At 37.9% G+C, this 21,081-nt stretch overlaps 1 protein-coding gene across 8 annotated transcripts in view; it reads right to left on the reverse strand.

Annotated features, from left to right (window-relative positions):
* VPS13B (vacuolar protein sorting 13 homolog B) overlaps positions 1 to 21,081 on the reverse strand; it is a 478,367-nt gene that overhangs the window by 247,733 nt on the left and 209,553 nt on the right. For 7 of the 8 annotated variants that reach the window (XR_008731554.1, XM_055706071.1, XM_055706068.1 and 4 more), the window contains 2 exons: positions 19,326 to 19,435; positions 2,972 to 3,119 (listed from right to left, as the gene is read on the reverse strand). Coding sequence is in view for 7 of the 8 variants with exons in the window: in XM_055706071.1 (XP_055562046.1) it covers positions 2,972 to 3,119; positions 19,326 to 19,435 (258 nt within the window). In the remaining variant the exon portion in view is untranslated. The remainder of the gene's footprint in view (positions 1 to 2,971; positions 3,120 to 19,325; positions 19,436 to 21,081) is intronic. The other variant, XM_055706070.1, reaches the window with a different exon arrangement.

Below are 21,081 nucleotides of genomic sequence, written 5' to 3' on the forward strand. Positions count from 1 at the left end.
TCTGCAAATCACTTCGCTGAACTCACAGGCAGCTGCTGAATTGCTGAGAATGGGAGAAGTGTGTGAATTGAGGAACTGAGGTAAATACTACTTTTTAAAATATTCTTCATCACTTTACTTGTTCACAGACATGTCATATGAAATTTAAACCATATTAACTTACTCTGGTTTTGAAGCTTGTGTAGTTCAGGAGATTGAAAATTACTACATTTTGAAATTTAAGAAGAGAAAACATGGATTTTCACAGATACCATATAAATAATAGTTTTGCTCTTCCCATGCTTCGTTTTTGGCTGGGTGTCAGCAGCCATTAACTAATAAACTGAACTCAAGATCAATGTTTTAAATCATTTTACAGCTGTGATTACAAACTGCTTCCATTTAATACACAGGGTTGGTTTTTAGCAGTTCTCAAGGAAGTGACTGCTGAGATCATGCTAGACTTAAAAGGGGTAAATTTGAAATCAATGAACATCATGATTTTAAAGTACAATCTCTTTCAATCTGCAAATACTATGCATATGTGCTTGCTATCAATGCAGGAATCTCAGTTTTCTGACAACCTAAGGCATCTGTAGCTAAAGCATTGACGATGAAGAAATACGAGGCTTACAAGGATTGCTGGCGTTTTACCTAGAATGCTTTTGTAGCGTAGGTAGCATTACACCTCCTAGACCAGTGTGGCATTCCTGGTTTAAAAAGGTGAGACAAATAATGAAAGAAATTATTCTTGTAAACAAGCAGACAGAAAGTAGGTGAAATTAAAAGAAATGAAATAAAAGTTAAAAATTGTGGGAGTGACAGACCTAGAAAAATTAGAAAGGAGAACAATCACAGGCACTCTATTTTTAGTTTCATAAGCTAGTCACTCATTCACTATACTCCAGCACATTATATACCTGTAAAGGAACAAAATGTAAAAGAAAGGATCTACTGAAACTTCTCTGAGAATGAGATCTCACCTTTCACACTTGCATCCATCCAACCTTTTCTAACCACTGTAACTGGTGGCTTTGTAACAAAGCAGAAGCAGTATTTTGTGACATGACATATGTGTTGGTTTTTACTGTCCCCTGAATCTTCCACTGCAAAGCCAATACTGACAAAGAGGGCACAAGACTAACTCCACAGGTTCTAATATCACATGAAGTTTCAGGAAGCTATACAGAGAACAAGCCTGTATGGCACTGCAGTGTGACATAAGCTCTCCTTTCTTTCTTTCTTTCTTTCTGGGAAATCTCTGTAGTCTACTGAAGCAGACAGACCACATCCCTTAAAATAATTTCATTAATTCAGACATCTGATAAACTGAATGAGTAAAGTAAGTAGTAGCTAACAAATGAAACCTTAAAAGCAAACTTTCTGGTTTTGCAGCAATGTGTGCTGTACTAACCAACTGAAATTGTATCTAGATATTGACCTCAAATTAAAAAGTGGAAGAAGTTGAGATACACAGAAATCCTTCTTTTGCTTTTAGGACATTATAAATAAATTTATCATTTTATCATTTCTGCACTCACACACACAAACCTCCCCAAAAAAAGCAAAACTAGCATTCATGGCATTTCTAGATTTTGAACAATAACATTTTCCTTTAGTAGACTATTCCAGTGTGATTACATTATATTACTCAAGGTAAAAAATAACAAAGGCTAAAGATCAAAACTGGCTACCAGGCTCAGCAGGTACCAGGCCGGGACACTAATTTCCAAAACTCAAGTGCAAAGCTACTTCCACAAACAGTGACCTCCTGTGCCAGCAAATAGCTGGTTTTTGAATGTCAAATATTCAACATTACAGAAGTTCTCTAGTGAATTACACCTTTGTGCTTTGTCAACAGGCACAGGTAGAATTAACTTCAAGAAGAAATAAATCATATCATTTATGATGTAGATATAGCTGAACAGATGATATAGTCAAAAGAAGAATATACTTAGTACTCATTTCATTACAGACAAAAATAAAGGAAATACATAAATGAATGATAAAAACAAAAAGATAAATGGTAAAACCAAAGGATATTCAAAAATGAAATAGAAAGAAGTCTTTGAAATTACTCTTATTTTACTACCAGTGATAATATGGCAACCCACATATCACTCAGAAAATGGATTCTCTGGTTTTAGTCCTTTTTAATCTCAAAGTATCAATTAAGCCTATCACTAACAGACAAGATTGTAATCTCAGTTTCAGCAGACAACATCTTGAAGTACTTCATGATTATCTGGAAATAAACATCAATGCAAAGGAAAAGAGAATTTGTTCCATGGATTTCAGAAGGATTACTAAAAGTCTCAGCTGGATAGTCACTTTTTTTGGATGATCTCCTTACTTGCAGACGGTACTATATGAATAAATTGCCTAGAAAATCCCAGAAAGCCGTAACATCTTGATTAGTGATAGCTAAGTTTAACTTTAGCACTCTTAAGTGGGCAGAAAATATTCCTCAATTTAATTATTTCTTCAACTCCACAAACAAAAGTGTCAACAATAGCATTTTCTATGGGACAAATTTTGAAAACAGTGAATCTTTCCTCCTTATGCACAAATCTTGACTTCCATACATGCCAGACTTTAAGCAATGTGAACAGACTGACTGAAATCAAAGAGATTAATCAGACTTTATAAAGTCTGATAAAATTATGGACTGAAACATTAAATATCAAGGCCAAAAACAGATGTTCTATCAAAAGCACATCTCCTTTATCTCATTTTAGAAAATGTGTTACATGAAATTATCAGGACCCCAAAGATAGTACCTAAAGAAAAATGACAAGAAAATTAAACATGTATTTCCAAATTGCAAGTTTGATGCTATTTTTTTAATTTTAAAAGTTCAAATTCTATGGGAGAACATTTCTTTAAAACTGAAAGTTGTTCCAGTATTTGCACAGCCGATGCTGTTCAGTTGTGGATGAATGTTATTGATGGAGGTTGCAAAGGCAGAATGGCTAGTTTTAAGTGATCATACCTGTTACTGTTTTTGTTTTGACAGGACTGCTAGCATACTCAGAGGCTTGATTTGACTGCTGCCTTGCCAAAGGTGCACTTCCAACTGATGCTTCATCCTCTTTTTTTCGAGTTACTGACACACCAAGCGGAACAGTTCCAACAGACTGCTAGAAAAAGAAAAGCCTTGTGAACCCCTCAAACCCAAAACACATTAATACTAAATTATGTCACTGTCATGAGAAGCATGTCTTAAACTACGTATTTTGAAATGTATAGAAGACAACCTGAAATGATGATTGGAGCACATATATTTTCAAAACCAATTATGAAATGCTACATTCAGACTTGCACTTGTAATTCTTTATTTTAGTCCTGTCAGTCTGAAAAAAAGTCCTATGATAACAAAAAAGTGAAATAAAATTTATTAACTTAAAATACCATGCCTGTTAGCCAATCAAAATGTACGTGACTGAAGTTGGATGATCACCAAAGCTATACAATTATCTAAATGTTCAATAGAAACTGGAAAATTTTAGTCAGATGTCAAGATTCCGATGTTTTGCAAAGAAATTTATCAACCATCATTGAACTTCAAAAGAAAAGACACATTCATATTTATACATTATTATATTTGTTCCTCACATCTTAAATATAAAATTTAATTCTCACTACTAGTGATTTTGAATTGTTTTGTCTTCCAAGCGTATCAATAAATGAGAAAATGCTCAAAATATGACACTGCTAAACAAAACTGAAGGCATTAAAATCTAGTTTGAAGGACTGCATCCATATTTTAAGATTAGAAAAGTGAAGTGTATTAATACACATGGGTTCTGGAACTAGAGGTCCACAAATGAATACAGTTTATTAGCTTTGTTACTTTTTTTTTTTTAAATTAATGTGAGCTAGAAAAGACAAAATCATTAAAAAAAATTAGATTCTCTGTTTTGCTGGACAGTTGGCTGTTAGCATTTTGCCGTAGCATTAGCTACTATGTAAATTGTAGATTTATCCTAGTTGACAAAAGCAGAAAATTTCTATTGTTGATATTGCAGAGGATTACCATTTAAAGATGACTAAAGTTTTTTGTAAAGATCAGACACTAAGATTACATGCATCTTAATCAATTTTTGTGTAATTTAATTTTGTTGGTATTGGAGTGAAAATGTAATCCATATAGCTGTGTAATGAGAAACCTCACACGTTGCATTAGGAATCTCTGTGGGAAACAAATTCGTGTGAGGCAGGCAATGTGCTTGTAAATTTTCTCCAATAGAAAACAGATCACTGAATCAAGCAGTGTGCAACACGTGCACACATACAAAACCCCAAAACAAACAGAAAAATCATTTAATTGAAGGAGAATTACTTCCAAACGCCTTCGCCATTTTCCACTATAAAAGTAAATTAAAATAAGAAGGACAATCAACTATTTAATCCTACTCCAGTGAAAACAATCAACATATATATACAGTGGTATGCAAAGTTAATAGGAAAATACTAACGTCAATGACAAACAGAACTCCCATTTGTCCTCCTCTCTGAACCTACGAGCATCAGCTTTGTCTCCAAAAGAACTAAAAAGTCATTCCGGAATACAGTAACATGCCACTTCGGTGTCCTCTAGCCATAACAACAAAAAACCCCACCAGCTTGGAACAGAAGAGTTTTACACTACAGAAATACTTCCCACATGCATAGAGAGCATCTGAAGATTTCTAAACTTTTGTCACACACTTTACATCACTTATTTTCAAGATTTAGCAGTTTATCTGATACCACCTTTCCTAAGGCAAAGGCATGTGCAGCTCTCCCATGACAGCAACTGTTGAGCCATGATTTGGCAGTTCTCAGTGTAACGCTGCAAGAACACTGACTTGCCAAAGTGAAGCAAGGCTTTCTGAAGAACGAACACAGACAATACAAGACAGTACAAAAGGCAAGAGGATGGAAATACCGTCTGAAGAAGCAGTATCTATTTCTGAACCACTGAAGAAATGGATTAGCAAAATATAATAATAATGGTACACCACTAGTCATATAGTGAAAAACATCAAGGCTATCGCAGCCAGAGAAAGCTGGAAAAAATTATGACCAAATATTGAGTGCTTGAGTGCTGGTCTGGACAATGAAACAGCTGTTTCATCTTTGCTCACTGAAATCAAGCCTGATGTTGCTGTTGATGACACCCAGTACAATCTTGTCAGGTTTTTGGCAAAAGATTTCTGGTTAAAAGAATGCAGAAGATGAAAGATCAGCGTCGAACTAGATGGAAAAGGATCATCAAGATTTGGGTTTTAGCCACAAACTGATGAGGAAATTGTGGCTTGTGAAATAGCAGATGACAAGAGCCCCACAGCTGTATGAGAAGATGAATCTGATGGGAAAGGAGACATTGCAGGCAAGTGTTATCATAAGCATTTCATCACAAGAATCCAAAAAGCAAGCTACAAAGTAATAGCTAGTCAAGTTTAACACACCTCCTTAGGATGTAAGCTTTACGGTTACTAACTGGTAATGTTTCAAAGAAGATAAATAAAGAACATTTAACAAAGTTATGGAACTATAGCAACATTTATATCAGGTTTTGTTGACGTGAAGTCAAAATCAGATTCTGTTCTGGATTACTGACCACAGATTTATCAATGCAATAATGTTTTGTGGCTATTGTATGCTGACTAGTAGATTAGTAATAATTCACAGCACTCAAAATAAGAAAATTTACTACTTCTCCAGTATAATTATTACAATTAACTTTTAAAATGCTGGCTAAGAACTACAGGAAAGCTATCCTTTTCCACATCTAAATTTTACTGACACAAATAATCTAATACATTACACACCACGTTAAGTATGTGTACACAAAGCACACACATATATACACTATTTATGCATGTAAGTGGATCAATAGCTACAGATTGTATTTTTTACTTCATACTGTGTGATTGCTCAACTTGCCTTTGGAAATGATAAAGATCTACAATCAGAGAAAGGCACAGAACAATAGCTAAAAACCAACCTGCCAAAAATACCAAACCCAAGGTATTTCCTGATTTATGTGGAGACACGCCAACTAACTGAAGCTAAAATATCCTGTAAAAAGGGCTAGTGGAAATTTTCCCCAGGTAGAATAAATTGATATTTTATTTTACTTGGGATTTTCAGTAATTAAGTATTTTATTTCCAAATTGTAACTTCCCATGAGTGTGAGGCTAATTAGGATGCAGTCAGATCTGGGAACATGAGAAATGCATTCTAAAGAAAACTTGACCAACTGAGCAGATGAGTATCTGTACTTCGAGTGATGCCTATACAGTCACCTCCCTGGTAACAAACCAAAGGCAAAAGAATACTCCAAGACAGGAACTTAAATATTATTAGTAAAGGAAAAAATGAAGCGCTAGTTTGTGAAATGTTGGATTCAGAAGCATCAGCCCAGATGCAGCCATCTTTGACATGACAGCAAACCCACCTACCCCATATGGTGGATGCTGCATGCACACAGACTGATGTGTAGATGTGCAGTAGCTTGAAACCAGTAAGCAGGAAGAAAAATTAATGAAGTCTTTGGAATGGGGACAGAAGACAGTTCTAGTCAAGACAAGATGTTTTATGAACATCTAAGTTCTGTTATGCAATTACTATCCGCCTCGGAGAAGAACATGCTGCAAGACTGTCCGTGCTGTGCCAGAACAAGTTCCAACAGCAAGAAGAATAAACCTTGCCCACCTTGCAACACGTTCTAATATCGAAGTCACAATTGTTGCTTGACTACAGTTACTTTTCATTGCTTTGATTTCTGAGATTAATATAAGCATACACCTAAATTGCTTCAGAGAACTCAAAGAAAAGCATTAGCCTAGTTCCTAATTAAAATTAAATTAATGAAATTAGATTAATTAAAATTAAATTAATTCCTAATTAAAAAGAATAGGCATGCCTAACCCTTGGAGTCATGAAAGCACTTTCTTTCCTGGGAGATGAACTTGATAATTCAAATGAAATTCTGACACAGCTTCAGGTAGGAGTTTCAGGTATGCTCAGAAAAGTGCTCTGCCAGGATAGAAGCCCAATCACTGACTAGCTGCAATCTTTCCCAACTTAGGTTATGGACTGATGTCAGCCAAGAACCCCCTCATTTTCACCAACTGATGAAAGCATTCTATCAGCAGTTTCAAGGGGCATCTGAAAGTACAAGATACAAGGTTCAATTCCCGTACAGCTTTAGTTCCTCAAGTAAGCCGCAACTTCTTTCTTATGTCCCTCAGCAACTTTGTGTTCCTTGGGGTAAGAGATGACAGATCCCAATAGAGATAAACACAGTGCTTTTGGCCTGCAAACAGTATCAGAAATCAAAGCCTATTACAATTTCTGCACACCAAGTAGATAATTATGTCTACTGTAGAAACATGCTTGTTTCACCAAAGCCTTTCCTGCTATTTATCAAGGTAGAAAAGAAAAACTAGAACTAAAGGAGGACAACACAGCTCCACCCTCCACAGCCAACTTTGCTACAACATGGAAAAAATCTTAAATTTGGGTACTGAAATGTACCCATACATTATGTCGTTCATTCACTGCCATTCATTATCAGAAATGTTTGGCTCTTAAAAGACACACAAATCTGCAATATTCCAAAGGCCATCCTAAACCAGATCAAATTTGAGGAATTAATTGTTCTACATGAATCTACTGACCAAGTCACGATGATAAAATTATTTCATCTTAGGCAAACACTCCAGAGAGACCTCTGATTGAAGAATTGCCCAAAGCATACCATCAAGAATTGCTAATATTCTCAGCTCACAATGCACTTCCCATAAAGCAGCGAAAAGATTTTATAACACAGCAAAATTCCTAAGATAATGGTAGAGAAAACACAAAATGAGCAGAGAAAAAACTTGAAGAAAAAAAAATGGATTAAATTGAATTGTTAATGACCAATTCTGTAATCTACCTACCCTGCTGATGAAAAATTCTTGGTTTTGAATTGCGATACACATTCTTCCATGGTATAGATGTTCATGAAAAAAGGGAGAAATTCGGATTATGGAATTGGTTAGGTGTATTACATTCCAGTGCTTTAAAGCATGATGAATCTGGAAGACGCGCAATGTCTTCTCCTTATTTGTTCCTGTACATCACTAAAGAGGTCCTCCCTGCACGGCTGGGTTTACATCTACTCCATTACTGAAATGCTCATTAAATTAGGCAGCAACACACAGATGTGTACAGAACAGCCAAAGAGAATGACAGAAATATGCAGCTATACATCTTTCTATTATACATCTACATGTAAGTGTAGGTAGACATTTTTGATAGTTTAGTCTTTACTACAATTAGTTATTTTATCTCACAGAAATGACTAATGTAAGGAAAGTATTGACCAGCCATGAAGGCTTTACAGTAATGTGCATTTGAGAAAGATTACATGCACTCATTTATATATTGACTGCAAAAAGTACCACATACCTGACTGTCTCACATCAAAGTATAGCTAATGCTTTTTTACCAAGGAAAACAAACTCTTCAAATATTTATCTGTGCAAAGCTAAGTATGGGCTTTTATAAGAGAGTAAATATATGAAAACCACTACTGATTTACAAAAATAAAACAAGCTACATCTGAAAAAATCTTCAAAAAATAGTCAACATAAAATATCAAATTTCTGCAAACAAGGCCTCTAAATGTAGCTTTGTTTTGCTTTTTAATAGGCAGGCAATGTTAACAAGCAGTAAACAGCATTCACAGAGGTCAATCTCCATAGTGGTATCTTTCCCAAATTCTGTTCAAATTAGCCTTTCGTAAAACATTAAAGAGCACAGCTTTTCAACATGGATTTCAGACCAAAGAAATAAAACAGGCTTAAGCATACATTACAGATACGTTGAGTTAAAGAACTGTTAAAAAGCTGTAACTTAAAAAGTAAAGCAACTGGTGCACATACTACACTAACACATCTTACACACTTCACAAAAACAATCCATACAGACTAAAGTATCTAAAAAAAATGAAGGGCAATTTTGACTAAAACATAGAAGAACATTAAAAAAAAATTCAACTCAAACTTCTGTGCCAGTTTAAACCCTGCTAAAATCAAGTACAGGTTCATCAATCATCAAGAAGAGTACGTAAAATGTCTTTCAAATTTACTGCTCCAGCTTCATGGATAACTACCAGTTACTGAAAAACAATGTTGGTAACAAAAGCCTATTTCATAAAAGGCTAACAAATTCCGGGGGGGGGGGGGGGGGGGGGGGGGAGAAGTGATTATTTTTAACACCCAGATAATGTAAAATACTTGATTTTGATGTGGAACTTATGGATGGACTGCGACATATCTGGCTCATACTAATTTTCCTTTGAGCAGTCACACAGACTGTATATAAAACAGAATAATCAGATTTTTATCAGATTTATTCTTAATGCATTGATTCTTAAAATGTAGAGCTGAAGAGCAAAACATTTACATTCAAAAAATTTACCCATGTATCCAACATAATATTCTTTATAAACACTGATATCTTTAAATATTTCTTAGTATTGCCATTTCATAAGTATAACACACCAAATGTCAATACAAAAAAAATTGTCATTCAATAACTTCCTCCAGAATGCTTTTCACCTATTCTTCAGGTTTTGAACTGAAAGAAAGCAAAATCGGAGGGTTTTTTTAATTTATTCTGTCATATTAAGTACTAAAAAGTTGAGAAGCAATGTATTAAACATTTGAACTATTACATAATAGGTTAATTAAAAAATGGCATGAAAAAGTCACTCTTTATCATATACATTAAGCCAGGCTGGATGGGGCTTTGGACAGCCTGGTCTGGTGGAAGGTGTCCCTGCCCATGGCAGGGGGGTTGGAACTACATGACTTTTAAGGTCCCTTCCAGCCCAAACCGTTCTGTGATTCTATCAAGCTCTGGTTGTTGTGGTTTTTCTTTTTCTTTTCTAACAATTTGCTGCATGTGTAGAAGGTGCTGAAGTAAAATATCTTTAAGATATGTCTAGTTATACAAGTGAAAACCTAAGGATTTTGGAAGTAAGGTTTGAACTCCAAGTTGCAGTACTCTGATTTATAACGTTTATTCCTTACTCTGTACCAAGACTCAAAGTTATTTCAGCTCAGTATTATAAATAATAAACTAATACAGCTTAAGAAAATCAATTCCAGCAATTGCTGCCACTTTAATATATGTTCTGTCTTGGGCGTTCTGAGTTTGGGGTTTTTTTTAACCCACTAGCTGGCAAAGGTTTCTTCTGGTGGTGATTACTGCACACTGTACAGCACAGCGCTTGAAACAGGAAAGATGATCTTCCAGTAGTTTCTTTTTCTAGACAAAGCAGCATGTAGTATTTTGCTGTGCTGATTATCTGGAAAGACCATCAGCTGGTGATTAGGTGAAAACACTCTCATGACAACAATTATCTTTTCCTTACCTCTTCCCCTCTCTGTTATCAACCTGTGGAGGATTTTTTCTCCCTTTTTCTGACACTAAACTGTATTCTCTTCCATTTGTACATTATTCAGAGCCGTTAGATATGAAATCAACACAAAATATTTTTGAAAAAATGTGTATAAGCTGTATAAGTATTATGTAATCTTAACTAACTCCTTGTGTTCACTTGAGTTTAAAAAAGGAAAGGAGTGGGAGGGCAAAAGAGCTAAAAAAGAGCCAACTGAAACATTTAATTGTCTACGGGAATACACATTGAAATGAAGTCAGGAAACTCATAAGCTGCTTTTCTGCCTGCAAAAGGCTTAGGTACTGAATGCCTTCTTCACCTCAGTCTTTACTAGCAAGACCAGCCTTGAAACCCAGCTACTTGGAGACTAATGGGAAACGATGAAGCAAGGAAGATGGAACCCTCAGTGGAAGAGGACAAGGACAGGGAATACCTCTAAACATATGTAAGTCCATGGGTGCTCATGGGATGCAGCCACAAGTGCCGAGAGAGTTGGCAGATGTCATCACAAGGTCACTTTTGATGTTCTTTGAACAATCATGGCAATTGGGAGAGGTGCCTGAGGACAGGAAGAACGTAACTGTCACTTCTATCTTCAAGGGCAAGAAGGAAGACCCAGCCAGCCAGCCTCAGTCCTTGGGAATGTGACGGAACAACTAATCCTGGAAACCACTTGCATGCATATGAAGGACAAGAAGGTGACTGGGAGTAATCAGCATAGCTTCATCAAGTGGAAGTCATTCTTGACCAATTTGTCAACATTTTATGATTAAATGATTGGCTTGGTAGATGAAGGGAGAGCAGTGGCTATTGTCTACCTTGACTTCAGTAAGGCCTTTGATGCTGTCTCCCATAAGATCTTCACCAAGAAGCTCATGAAGTAGGGACTGGAAGAACAGACAGTGAAGTAGACTGAAAACTCGTTGAATGGCTGGGCCCAGAGCACAGTGGTCAGTGGAGCAAAGTCTAATTGGACTCCAGTAAGTAGTGATGTACCCTGGGGTCAACAAGGGGTCCAATCCTGTTCAATATCTTCATTAATAGGAGGAATGATTACTATGCCAAAGGGTTGTGCTGCTATCCAGAGGGACTGTGACAGGCTGGAAAAATGGGCTGACAAGAATCTCATGAAGTTCAACAATGAGGAGTACAAAGTCCTGCAAATGGAGAGGACCAACCTCACATGCCAGTATATGCTGAGCGCTGCCCAGCTGGAAAGCAGCTTTGCAGAAATCATCCTGGTGGACACCAGATTGAACAACAGCCAACAAACTGACCTTGCTGCAGACAAGGTGAATGGTGTCCTGGGCTGCACTAGACAAAGTACTGCCAGCAAGTCAAAGGAAGTGATCCTTCACCTCTATTCAGTGCTGGGTCTAGTTCTGGACTCCCCAGTACAAGAGAGACATGGACATACTGGAGAGAGTCCATCAAAGGGTCACGAAGATGATTAAGGGACTGGAGCATCTTTCATACGAGGGACGGTTCAGCCTGGAGAAGAGAAGGCTCATGGAGGACCTCAAAGTATAAAAATACCTGAAGGGAGGGTGCAAAGAAGATGTAGCCAGGCTTTTCTCTGTGTGGTGCCCAGTGACAGAACCAGAGCAACGGGCACAGACTGAAAGACAGAAAGCTCCCTCTGAATGTGAAGAATCATGTTTTTACTGTAGGTGATGACTGAGCACTGAACGGGCTCCTTATTGAGCAAGACCTCATACAACTTACTGTAATAACTAACAGGATTTTTCAGACTTCACACATAAGAAAACTAAAGAGTTTGCTTTGACTTCTGTTCAAAGAGAGATATTAATTCTACTCCTAACTAATATCAACACAAGCAGCACTGGCTTTGCCATATCACCTTTTAACGAAAACATGCTGCACATTATACCGTACAGTATGCACAGAGATGACAGAACTTACTACTACAAACTGTTTCAGTAGTTTCCTCTATTATTACTGGGAAAATTTACAAATTATAAACTTGCAACAAACATGTTAAATTAAGGACATCAAAAGCATGCAATAAACCTCTGTGCTTCTTTTTGTGTTTTGTACATATAGACTCATTATTTCATTTCTACCAAACCAAATTTTGTAAGAAGTGCTACTACCCGTGATGAAAATTCAGTTATGCTCCTCAGAATGGCATTATTCTGACCTGTGCCCAGTATCACCAACTAGGTAAAAGGTAATAATGGACAAGCCAATAGATACAGAAGCGGCTTATTTTATGCAATGCTTTCACTTCAGCAAAGAAACTCAAGAACTACACCACTTTATTTCTAGTAGGCATGAGAAGAATTCAAAAGCAATACGCAGATCCGTTCAAGCATTGGATTTTTAGACTCCAATGTTCCCATTGTTTCTGTGCTTCAAAGGGGACAATGGAAAACTTAGACATGTGTGTTGAAATTCAGAATGGATACAGAAAAACAAGTTATATTTACATCCATTTACCCTAGACCATATAGCCACAACAGCAACCACACATATCATTATTCAAATACATAACCGCAGCCACATTTTCATATGCAGTGACATTTTGTAACAAGAAGGTAATATGCTACAATGCCATTCGCTGAAAGCATCTGGCACTAAATATTGCACTGTATTTCAAAAATTATGCAGAAGCCTTAAAGACTGGTTCTATTTTCAATGTTTCCTCTTTTTTTAATTTTATTTTGCAAGTTAATTTAAAATAAATGTAAGGATAAATGATGTAATTTGCACACCATACAGAAAAATAACTTATGTAGAAGGGTTGCATATCAAGTGAATTTCCAAATTCTGGACTTTGTGTTTATCTAAAGAAAATGTTAATCCCCTTCTCCTGCAAACAGTTGTCATACCTAAAATTCCATATAGGAACAAGTCAGAAAATTTCCTTCTAATGATAATGGAAGCAGCAAAAAAAATTAGTGTAGTCTTAATACCCAGGATTTTAAAATCTTTTACTTCTAGCCTAAATATATGAATAACCTGTTAATATTCAGTGATTATTGTACCCAACTTCACTTTTCATTTAAATAGCTTCTCTCTCCTTTTTGTGTTTACCTTTAGTCAGACCTTTTAAATCCTCATTTATCATTCATCACATTTTTTCAGACACCATTTCAGAACATATAAGGACACATAACATAGTGTACTGGATAGTACATAAACACGGTTAAAGAGTTTGTAACCTTAATGTACAAAATAGACACAGTTGGGAAAGGAGGGGAGAAAGTATCAAGTAACATCTGTACAAAGTAAGTAACATAATGGCCTCAGCTATCACACTAGTTCTACAATTACTAGCTGCTGGGAAGCAAATAGAGTCATTTTAGTGATAGTCTAACAGTAATAAAGGAAAAGCTGTAGTCTTTACTGGGCCATGTGTACCCCACACCCCAACACAACAGTTTTTCTGCTTCTTCTATTCATTGTATAAAGTATCAGGAAGGCCAAAGAGAATTACTATTCTTGGTAGCTTCATCACCTTAATATTAAAGAAGACACAGTATGGCTTTATGGAAAAAGTAATTGAAAATTTACATCTTTTGTAAAAACTCATTTACTTCCATACTTACTTCTGTCCTATCATGTTTCAGCTTACAATGTTAAGTATGTTCTGGTATTTCTAACTTTTAGTGCTTTCAGACACCAATCCATTACATTACACACAGTGAGTATTTCAGTAAAGACATACATTATATGTACTACCAAACTGGCATTATAAACCTAAGAATCCAGGAGTAATGATTAAAAGGTAAACAAATCTGAAGTTCCGGTACGTAAAGGCATAACTATTTCTGAGGAGCCAGACAATCAGAAGCTTTCATGGCTATAGCTGTGGTTCCAAATAAATTAATAATTTAACTTATTGAACTCAAAATGTTATTACTTGATAGCATGTGTACACAGAACCAAACATACTAAAACATTATAAGAATCTGTTTTCAGATAAAACTCACAATTTTGACCTGCTCAAAATGACAGAGCAAAACACCTCTTTTAAGCAGAAATTAAAATTTAAAATATCTTAACAATTAAGATATCTGAATCACACATCAAACTTCTAAAGTGTTGTACTTTATTTTCTTCCATTGCAGTTCTGTAAGACTGATGGTTATAGAATCATAGAACCATTCTGTTGGAGAAAGACCTTTGAGATCATGAAGTCCAACCATTAACCCAGCACTGCCAAGTTCACCACTAAACCATGTCCCTAAACACCACATATACACACTTTTTAAACACCCCCAGTGGTGGTGATTCCACCACCTCCCTGGGCAGCCTGTTCCACTGCTTGACCACCCTTTCAGTGAAGAATGTTTTCCTAATATCCAATCTAAACCTCCCCTGGTGTAACATGAGGCCATTTCCCCTTGTTCTGTTGCTTGTTACTTGGGAGAAGAGACCGACCCCCCCCCTGCCTACAGCCTCCTCTCAGGCAGCTGCAGAGAGCAATGAGGTCCCCCTTGAGACTCCTCTACAGGCTTAACACCCCCAGCTCCCTCAGCCGCTCCTCACAAGACCTGTGCTCCAGACCCTTCACCAGCTCCGTTGCCCTTCTCGAGACACACTCCAACACCACTACGTCCCTCTTGAAGTGAGGGGCCTCACCAGGGCTGAGTACAGGGGGACGGTCACCGCCCTGGTCCTTCTGGCCACAGTCTCTGATACAGGCCAGGATGCTGTGGCCCCCCTTGCCCCCCCGGGCACACTGCTGGCTCATGCCCAGCCGGCCGTCAGCCAGCTCCCCCAGGCCCTTTTCCCCCAGGCAGCTTCCCAGCCGCTCTGCCCCAGCCTGCAGCGCTGCCTGGGGCTGCTGTGACCCAAGGGCAGGGCCCGGCACTTCTCCGCGTTGAACCTCCTACAACTGGGCTTGGCCCATTGGTCCAACCTGCCCAGATCCCTCTGCAGAGCCTCCTGCCCTCCAGCAGAGCAACACTCCCACCCAGCTTGGTGTCACCTGCAAACTTACTGCGGGTGCCCTTGTCCAGATCATCGATAAAGGTATTAAACAGGACTGGCCCCAGCACTGAGCCCTGGGGAACGGCACTTGTGACCAGCCACTGGCTGGATGTTACTCCATTCACCCCCACTCTTCGGGCTCAGCCGTCCAGCCAGCTTTTAACTCAGCATAGAGTGTGCCTGTCCAAGCCACAAGGAGCCCGTTTCTCCAGGAAAATTATGTGGGAGAGTGTCAAAGGTTTCACTAAGGTCCAGGTAGACAACATCCACAGCCTGTCTCTCATCCACTAGGTGGGTCACCTTGTCACAGAAGGACATCAGGTCAGTCCAGCAGGACCTGCCTTTCATAACCCCATGCTGGCTGGGCCTGATCCCCTGGTTGTCCTGCACATGCTGTGATGGCGCTCAGGATGACCTGCTCCACAACCTTCCCTGGCACCGAGGTCAGGCTGACAGGCCTGTAGTCCCCTGGATCCTCCTTCCAGCAGATGGGTGTCACATTGCTTGACCTCCCGTCTTCTGGGACCTCCCCAGCTACCCAGGACTGTTGACAAATGATGGAAAGCGGCTTGGTGAGCTCCTCTGCCAGCTCCCTCAGTAACCTCAGGTGGATCCCACGTGACCCCATAGACTTGTGTGTGTCCAGGTGGAGCACCAGGTCGCTGACTGTTTCCTCCTGGATTGTGGGACTTTATTCTGCTCCTCATCCCTGTCTCCCAGCCCAGGGGGCTGAGTAGCCTGAGGGTAACTGGCCTTGCTATTAGAGACTGAGGTAAAGAAAGCATTAAGCACCTCACCCTTTTCCTCATCCTCTGTGGCAGTGTTTCCCCCCGCCATCCAATACAGGATGCATATAATCCTTGGCCCTCTTTTTGTTTCTAATGCATTTATAAAAACATTTTTTTTTACCGTTTACAGCAGTGGCCAGCCTGAGTTCTAGTTGGACGTTTGCCTCTCTAATCTTTTCCCTGCATAACCTTGTGACATCCTTACAGACCTCCTGAGCTCCCTGCCCCTTCTTCCAGAGGTGGTAAACTCTCCTTTTCCCCCTGAGTTCCAGCCAAAGCTCTCTGTTCAGCCAGGCTGGTTGTCTTCCCCGCTGGCTCGTCTTTCGGCATAGAGGGACAGCCTGCTCCTGCACCTTTGAGACCACCTTGCTGAAGAATGCCGTCTTCCTGCACCTTGGCCCTTCAGAGCTCTCTCCTAAGGGACTCCATCAACCAGGCTCCTAAACAGGCCACAGCCGGCCCTCCGGCAGTCCAAGGCAGTGGTTCTTCTGACTCTCCTCCTTACTTCTCTAAGAATCAAAAGTACATCTCTTGATCGCTATGCTCAAGGCGTCCTCTGACCACCGCATCACCCACCAGCCCTGACCTGTCTGTAAAGAGCAGGTCCATTGGGACATCTCCCCTGGCTGGCTCCCTGACCAGCTGTGTCAGGCAGGCATCTTCCACACACTCCAGGAACCTCCTAGACATTTTCCTCTCTGCTGTGTTGCATTTCCAGTGGACATCCAGTATATTGGATCTCCCATGAGAACAAGGACTAGCAATCTTAAGACTTCTCCCAGCTGCTTGTAGAATATTCCATCTGCCTTTTCATCCTGGTTAGGCTGTCTATAACAGACTCCCACTAGGATATCTGTATTGTTGGCCCTTCCCCTCATTCTTACCCATGAACTCTCAACCCTGCTATCACCCATCACTAAGCTCCAGGCAGTCGAAACACTCCCTGACATAGTTACCCCACTGCCTCTCCTTCCCTATCTATCCTTTCTGAAGAGTTTATAGCCATCCATCACAGCACTGCACTCATGTGACACATCCCAACCACACTTCCATGATGGAGATGATGTCTCTGTCTTTCTGCTGCGCAATGGCTTCCAGCTCCTCCTGTTTATTGTCTGTGCTTCAGATGTTGGCATAGGTGCACTTCAGCTGTGCAACTGATCTTGCCTCCAACGCCAGCATGCCACCCCCAGGCTCATCTCTAGTGAGGCTGGTATTATTCCTTTCCCCCTTCGTATCTAGTTTAAAGCCCTGCTAACTCCTGACCTAGGATAGAATAAAGGAAGAAAAGAGCTTTCTCAGTCGATAAAATTTTGACCATAACACCTGCTCAAAAGCATCATGTCTTACAGCTGTTCCATTAAATGTTCAAAAATTATTAACATAATACAGAGCATTTTTGTTTTGTTATACAAGCTACACCACGGTAATAAGCCAAACCTTTTCCCATAAGCAATATGCAAAGCCATAACTTTGACTAAAATCCTTATCTGAGTATAATTATAGTATTACATAAAGAAAAAAGTCTTTGGTTAAGAATAGTTTAATACAGCTATAGTTTCCTTTTCAAATGAAGTTTCTCCATGACTACTCCAGATATTGCAATTTTTATTATGTGCAGTCTATTACCACAGTTATGTTTAACAGTGAAACTAGTACAATGTTGACAGATTTATAAATTCACATTTAAAATAATTTCAAATGACTAAGGAACTCTAAATCACAGTAGAAATGTGATACAGTAATTTTAGTAAGAAATAGATCACTAAAAAATTTAGAAGGCTCTATAAGGTAATGACACAAATCACAAAATAGCTACTTAAAAAAAAAATTGATTAGAATTTTTGCCACTGGTGCAGTGATCAAAACCATGGACAAATAGGTTTCCTAAGGTTATCACTAAACCTTTCTAGTCCCTCAGTATAAAAGAGCAATCAAAAGAGAAAGCATTGAGTAACAGCTGATTATATATGTTAATGTTAATGAAAGACTTCTATATGAACATTTGAAATAACCAGGCTCAATTACATTTTGGAAGGATACATAACAGTACTGCAAAAGTAAATAAATCTCTTTTAAAAAAGCCATATACCAGGAAATGTTGTGGTGCCCTAGTTATGATGCTGAAATGAAGAGCAACTCAACACATTTAAAAATTATGTAAAGTTATTAAAATGATAAAGCAGCAATTGACAAACTGAAGGATTTGAGATGATGCTGGTGCAGAATGAGCTTAACAGGACTCAAATTAACGTTTGACAATCACTACCTAACAATGTTCTTTACACACAAGAAAGAGATCATGTTAATCCTCCCATTTCAAGGCCTCATCTGAAACTTCCCTGATGTGCACAGCGTTCCGTAATTATGCGACAAATACCAAAAGTTTCTTATATCAGCCACTTAATAATTGACCACTTAAAACTGAGACAGAACATCAGGCTACACAGACCACTAATTTCATCAATTATGACAAATTTAAGTTTAAGAACATTCTACTAACCTGCCAAAATAAAGTTAAGAATAAATTTAAAATCAAGTAAAACCTGTGTTCTTTCCAGGTCAGGAGTATGAGGCATGAAAACTTAGGTCAACAATATGTCAAAGAAAACACTGTGCCACACAGACCCACAGCCTTAACTTCTTGTACCTTTTCCAAGCACTTCATACGCAAATATGTGTTTTGACATTATATACAGAATCTGTTAAAACGTTCACTTACATCATTTTCAGAACTGCATAGTTCATCTCCACTAAAATGTGTTTTAATAAGAACAGTGATTCTGTAACAAGTTATGCAATTATTGGATAGACCAACCTAAATGGTTAAAACATGATTTACTATTCAGATTCAGGAGGCTTATGAGGTCGCAGTAGTTAAAACTAGTTGCAAAAATACTGATCCTAAACCACGACCATTAAAAAAATATTCTCCCTATTCCTTTAACTTAATGTTATAAATGAAAACATTGTGAAATGAAAATTTTAATATGCAAAAGTTAACTTTTTAAATAATTCAAAATAAGATCAACAGCATGTGCAGCGAACTATAAAATACAGGGTGAGAGAAAACAGTGGAACACGAATGTACTACTGACCTAATACAGAAGAGAAAGTTTCCCTTCCCCTACTAGTTTCCCTCCAAAAATACATACCTGTTGAATGTGTCTACTAGCTCGTTTCTGCGGTTGGTAGATAAGCCAGCTATACAGGACTGGATCAACATTAATTGCTAATCCCTGTATGCTGGACAAGAGTACTGCACCTGTACACGGTAGAAAAGAAAAAAATATGTGAACCATCTGCTAAAGAATTTCCATATATGCATTCATTTTTCTTGCAACAAATGATCTTTGATTAAGACTTTTTGTTTGGACTGGACTTACATATATATTTATTTTAAACTCCAATCAAGAGTAATAATTAAAGCATAAACTTCAATAACTTCTTGAAAGTGAGAAACTTGCCAGCACTGCCGGTATTATGGACACGGACACACACACAAAGAGCAGAGAATCACATTTTGATTTTGCTTATTACAATTTTTTTGCCAAGAAAAATGCTTGTTTTCACAAAGTTGTGTGTGTAACCAAATATACTCAACACCTTTCCTCAGATTCTCAGCCAACAATAACATTATGCAAGAAACAAGTCAATGAGACCCTTGACAGAAAGAGAAGAATATAATGCATGACTCCCCCCAACCTCAATAAAGAACAATTTGGTCTAGGACAGTGGGTTCTTTTAATAAAGACAGGTCCACTTGAGGTTAGTGGTCTACCCGAAGCTGCTCAGTACAAACATTTTTCATGTAAATGTGGTTATAAATATTCTTTAGTGGACTAGGTAGGTAAAATTAGGCACATTTTTTAACTCTGCTAATACTGGCGGTCTCAGTACTGTGAGCTCTTAGGATTTTATCCTAAGTTTTACAATATTATCTTATTTCCTTTAAATCTCACTTTTGAAGTCCTAGAATTACAAGATAGGGCTACTGTATCTTCATTTCTTAAAAGTAAACTTCTAGTTTTCTGATGCTTGTGAAGAAAAACTGACATAGGAAGCATTAAAACTCAAATTAGGAGAAAAACTATTCTCAGTATCCAGAAATCTTAGCATATACTTCAAGCGAAGCACACTAAAACGTAATTTATGAAGCACCATTTCTGTTAAACCTGCATTAAAAGTCTGATGATATATTAGTGAGAGTTTTGTTTTAATAGCAGAGAAAAAGTATCTATTGCAGCAGAACTTAATCAGAAGCAAATAGATTAATATAATACAGAGGTATCAATTATATTGAAAAAATAGTACTAGCGAGTAGTAATAGGCAGCTATCTTTTGACAGAAGTTTTGCAATTTTACAACAAATAAGTAAATGGAATAATGAAATTAACTAAATAAATTCAAAACAGAAATCCTGGTTACTGGAAGGTCCCAACACCAAGTTCTAGAGAATTACAGTAGTTCAGTAATTCAAAGAATCACAGTTCCTAAAGCAATATATACTATATTTACTCTGTAGTACACAATATAATTACACAGCAATCTGAATTCAATCATAAACTCAAATTCAGAAAGCTTGTCACACAATTCAATGTACTTTCCAAAAACCAGCAAAAACATACGCCTCAAAACACATAATACATCACCAAAACTGTAAACAGAAAAAAAAGAAGTTATGACTTTATTGTACACAACAAGATTTTAAAACCAGCTGAATTCCAAATGGCAGAAGGCCCACCAACCTGGGGCAAGGCAAGCAAAGCCTGATGAATACAATGGGAAAATGGCAGTCAAGAAATACTCAAAGATAATTCATTTGCCTAGAACAGGCTTGTAGTTGGAACACACACTGTGAAGAGCTCCTATATGCAGACTAGTCTATGTGATCTGATGGTTTTAAATGTC

Source organism: Falco cherrug, chromosome 3 (genome assembly GCF_023634085.1).
Source record: "Falco cherrug isolate bFalChe1 chromosome 3, bFalChe1.pri, whole genome shotgun sequence".
Classification (NCBI taxonomy): Eukaryota; Metazoa; Chordata; class Aves; order Falconiformes; family Falconidae; genus Falco; species Falco cherrug.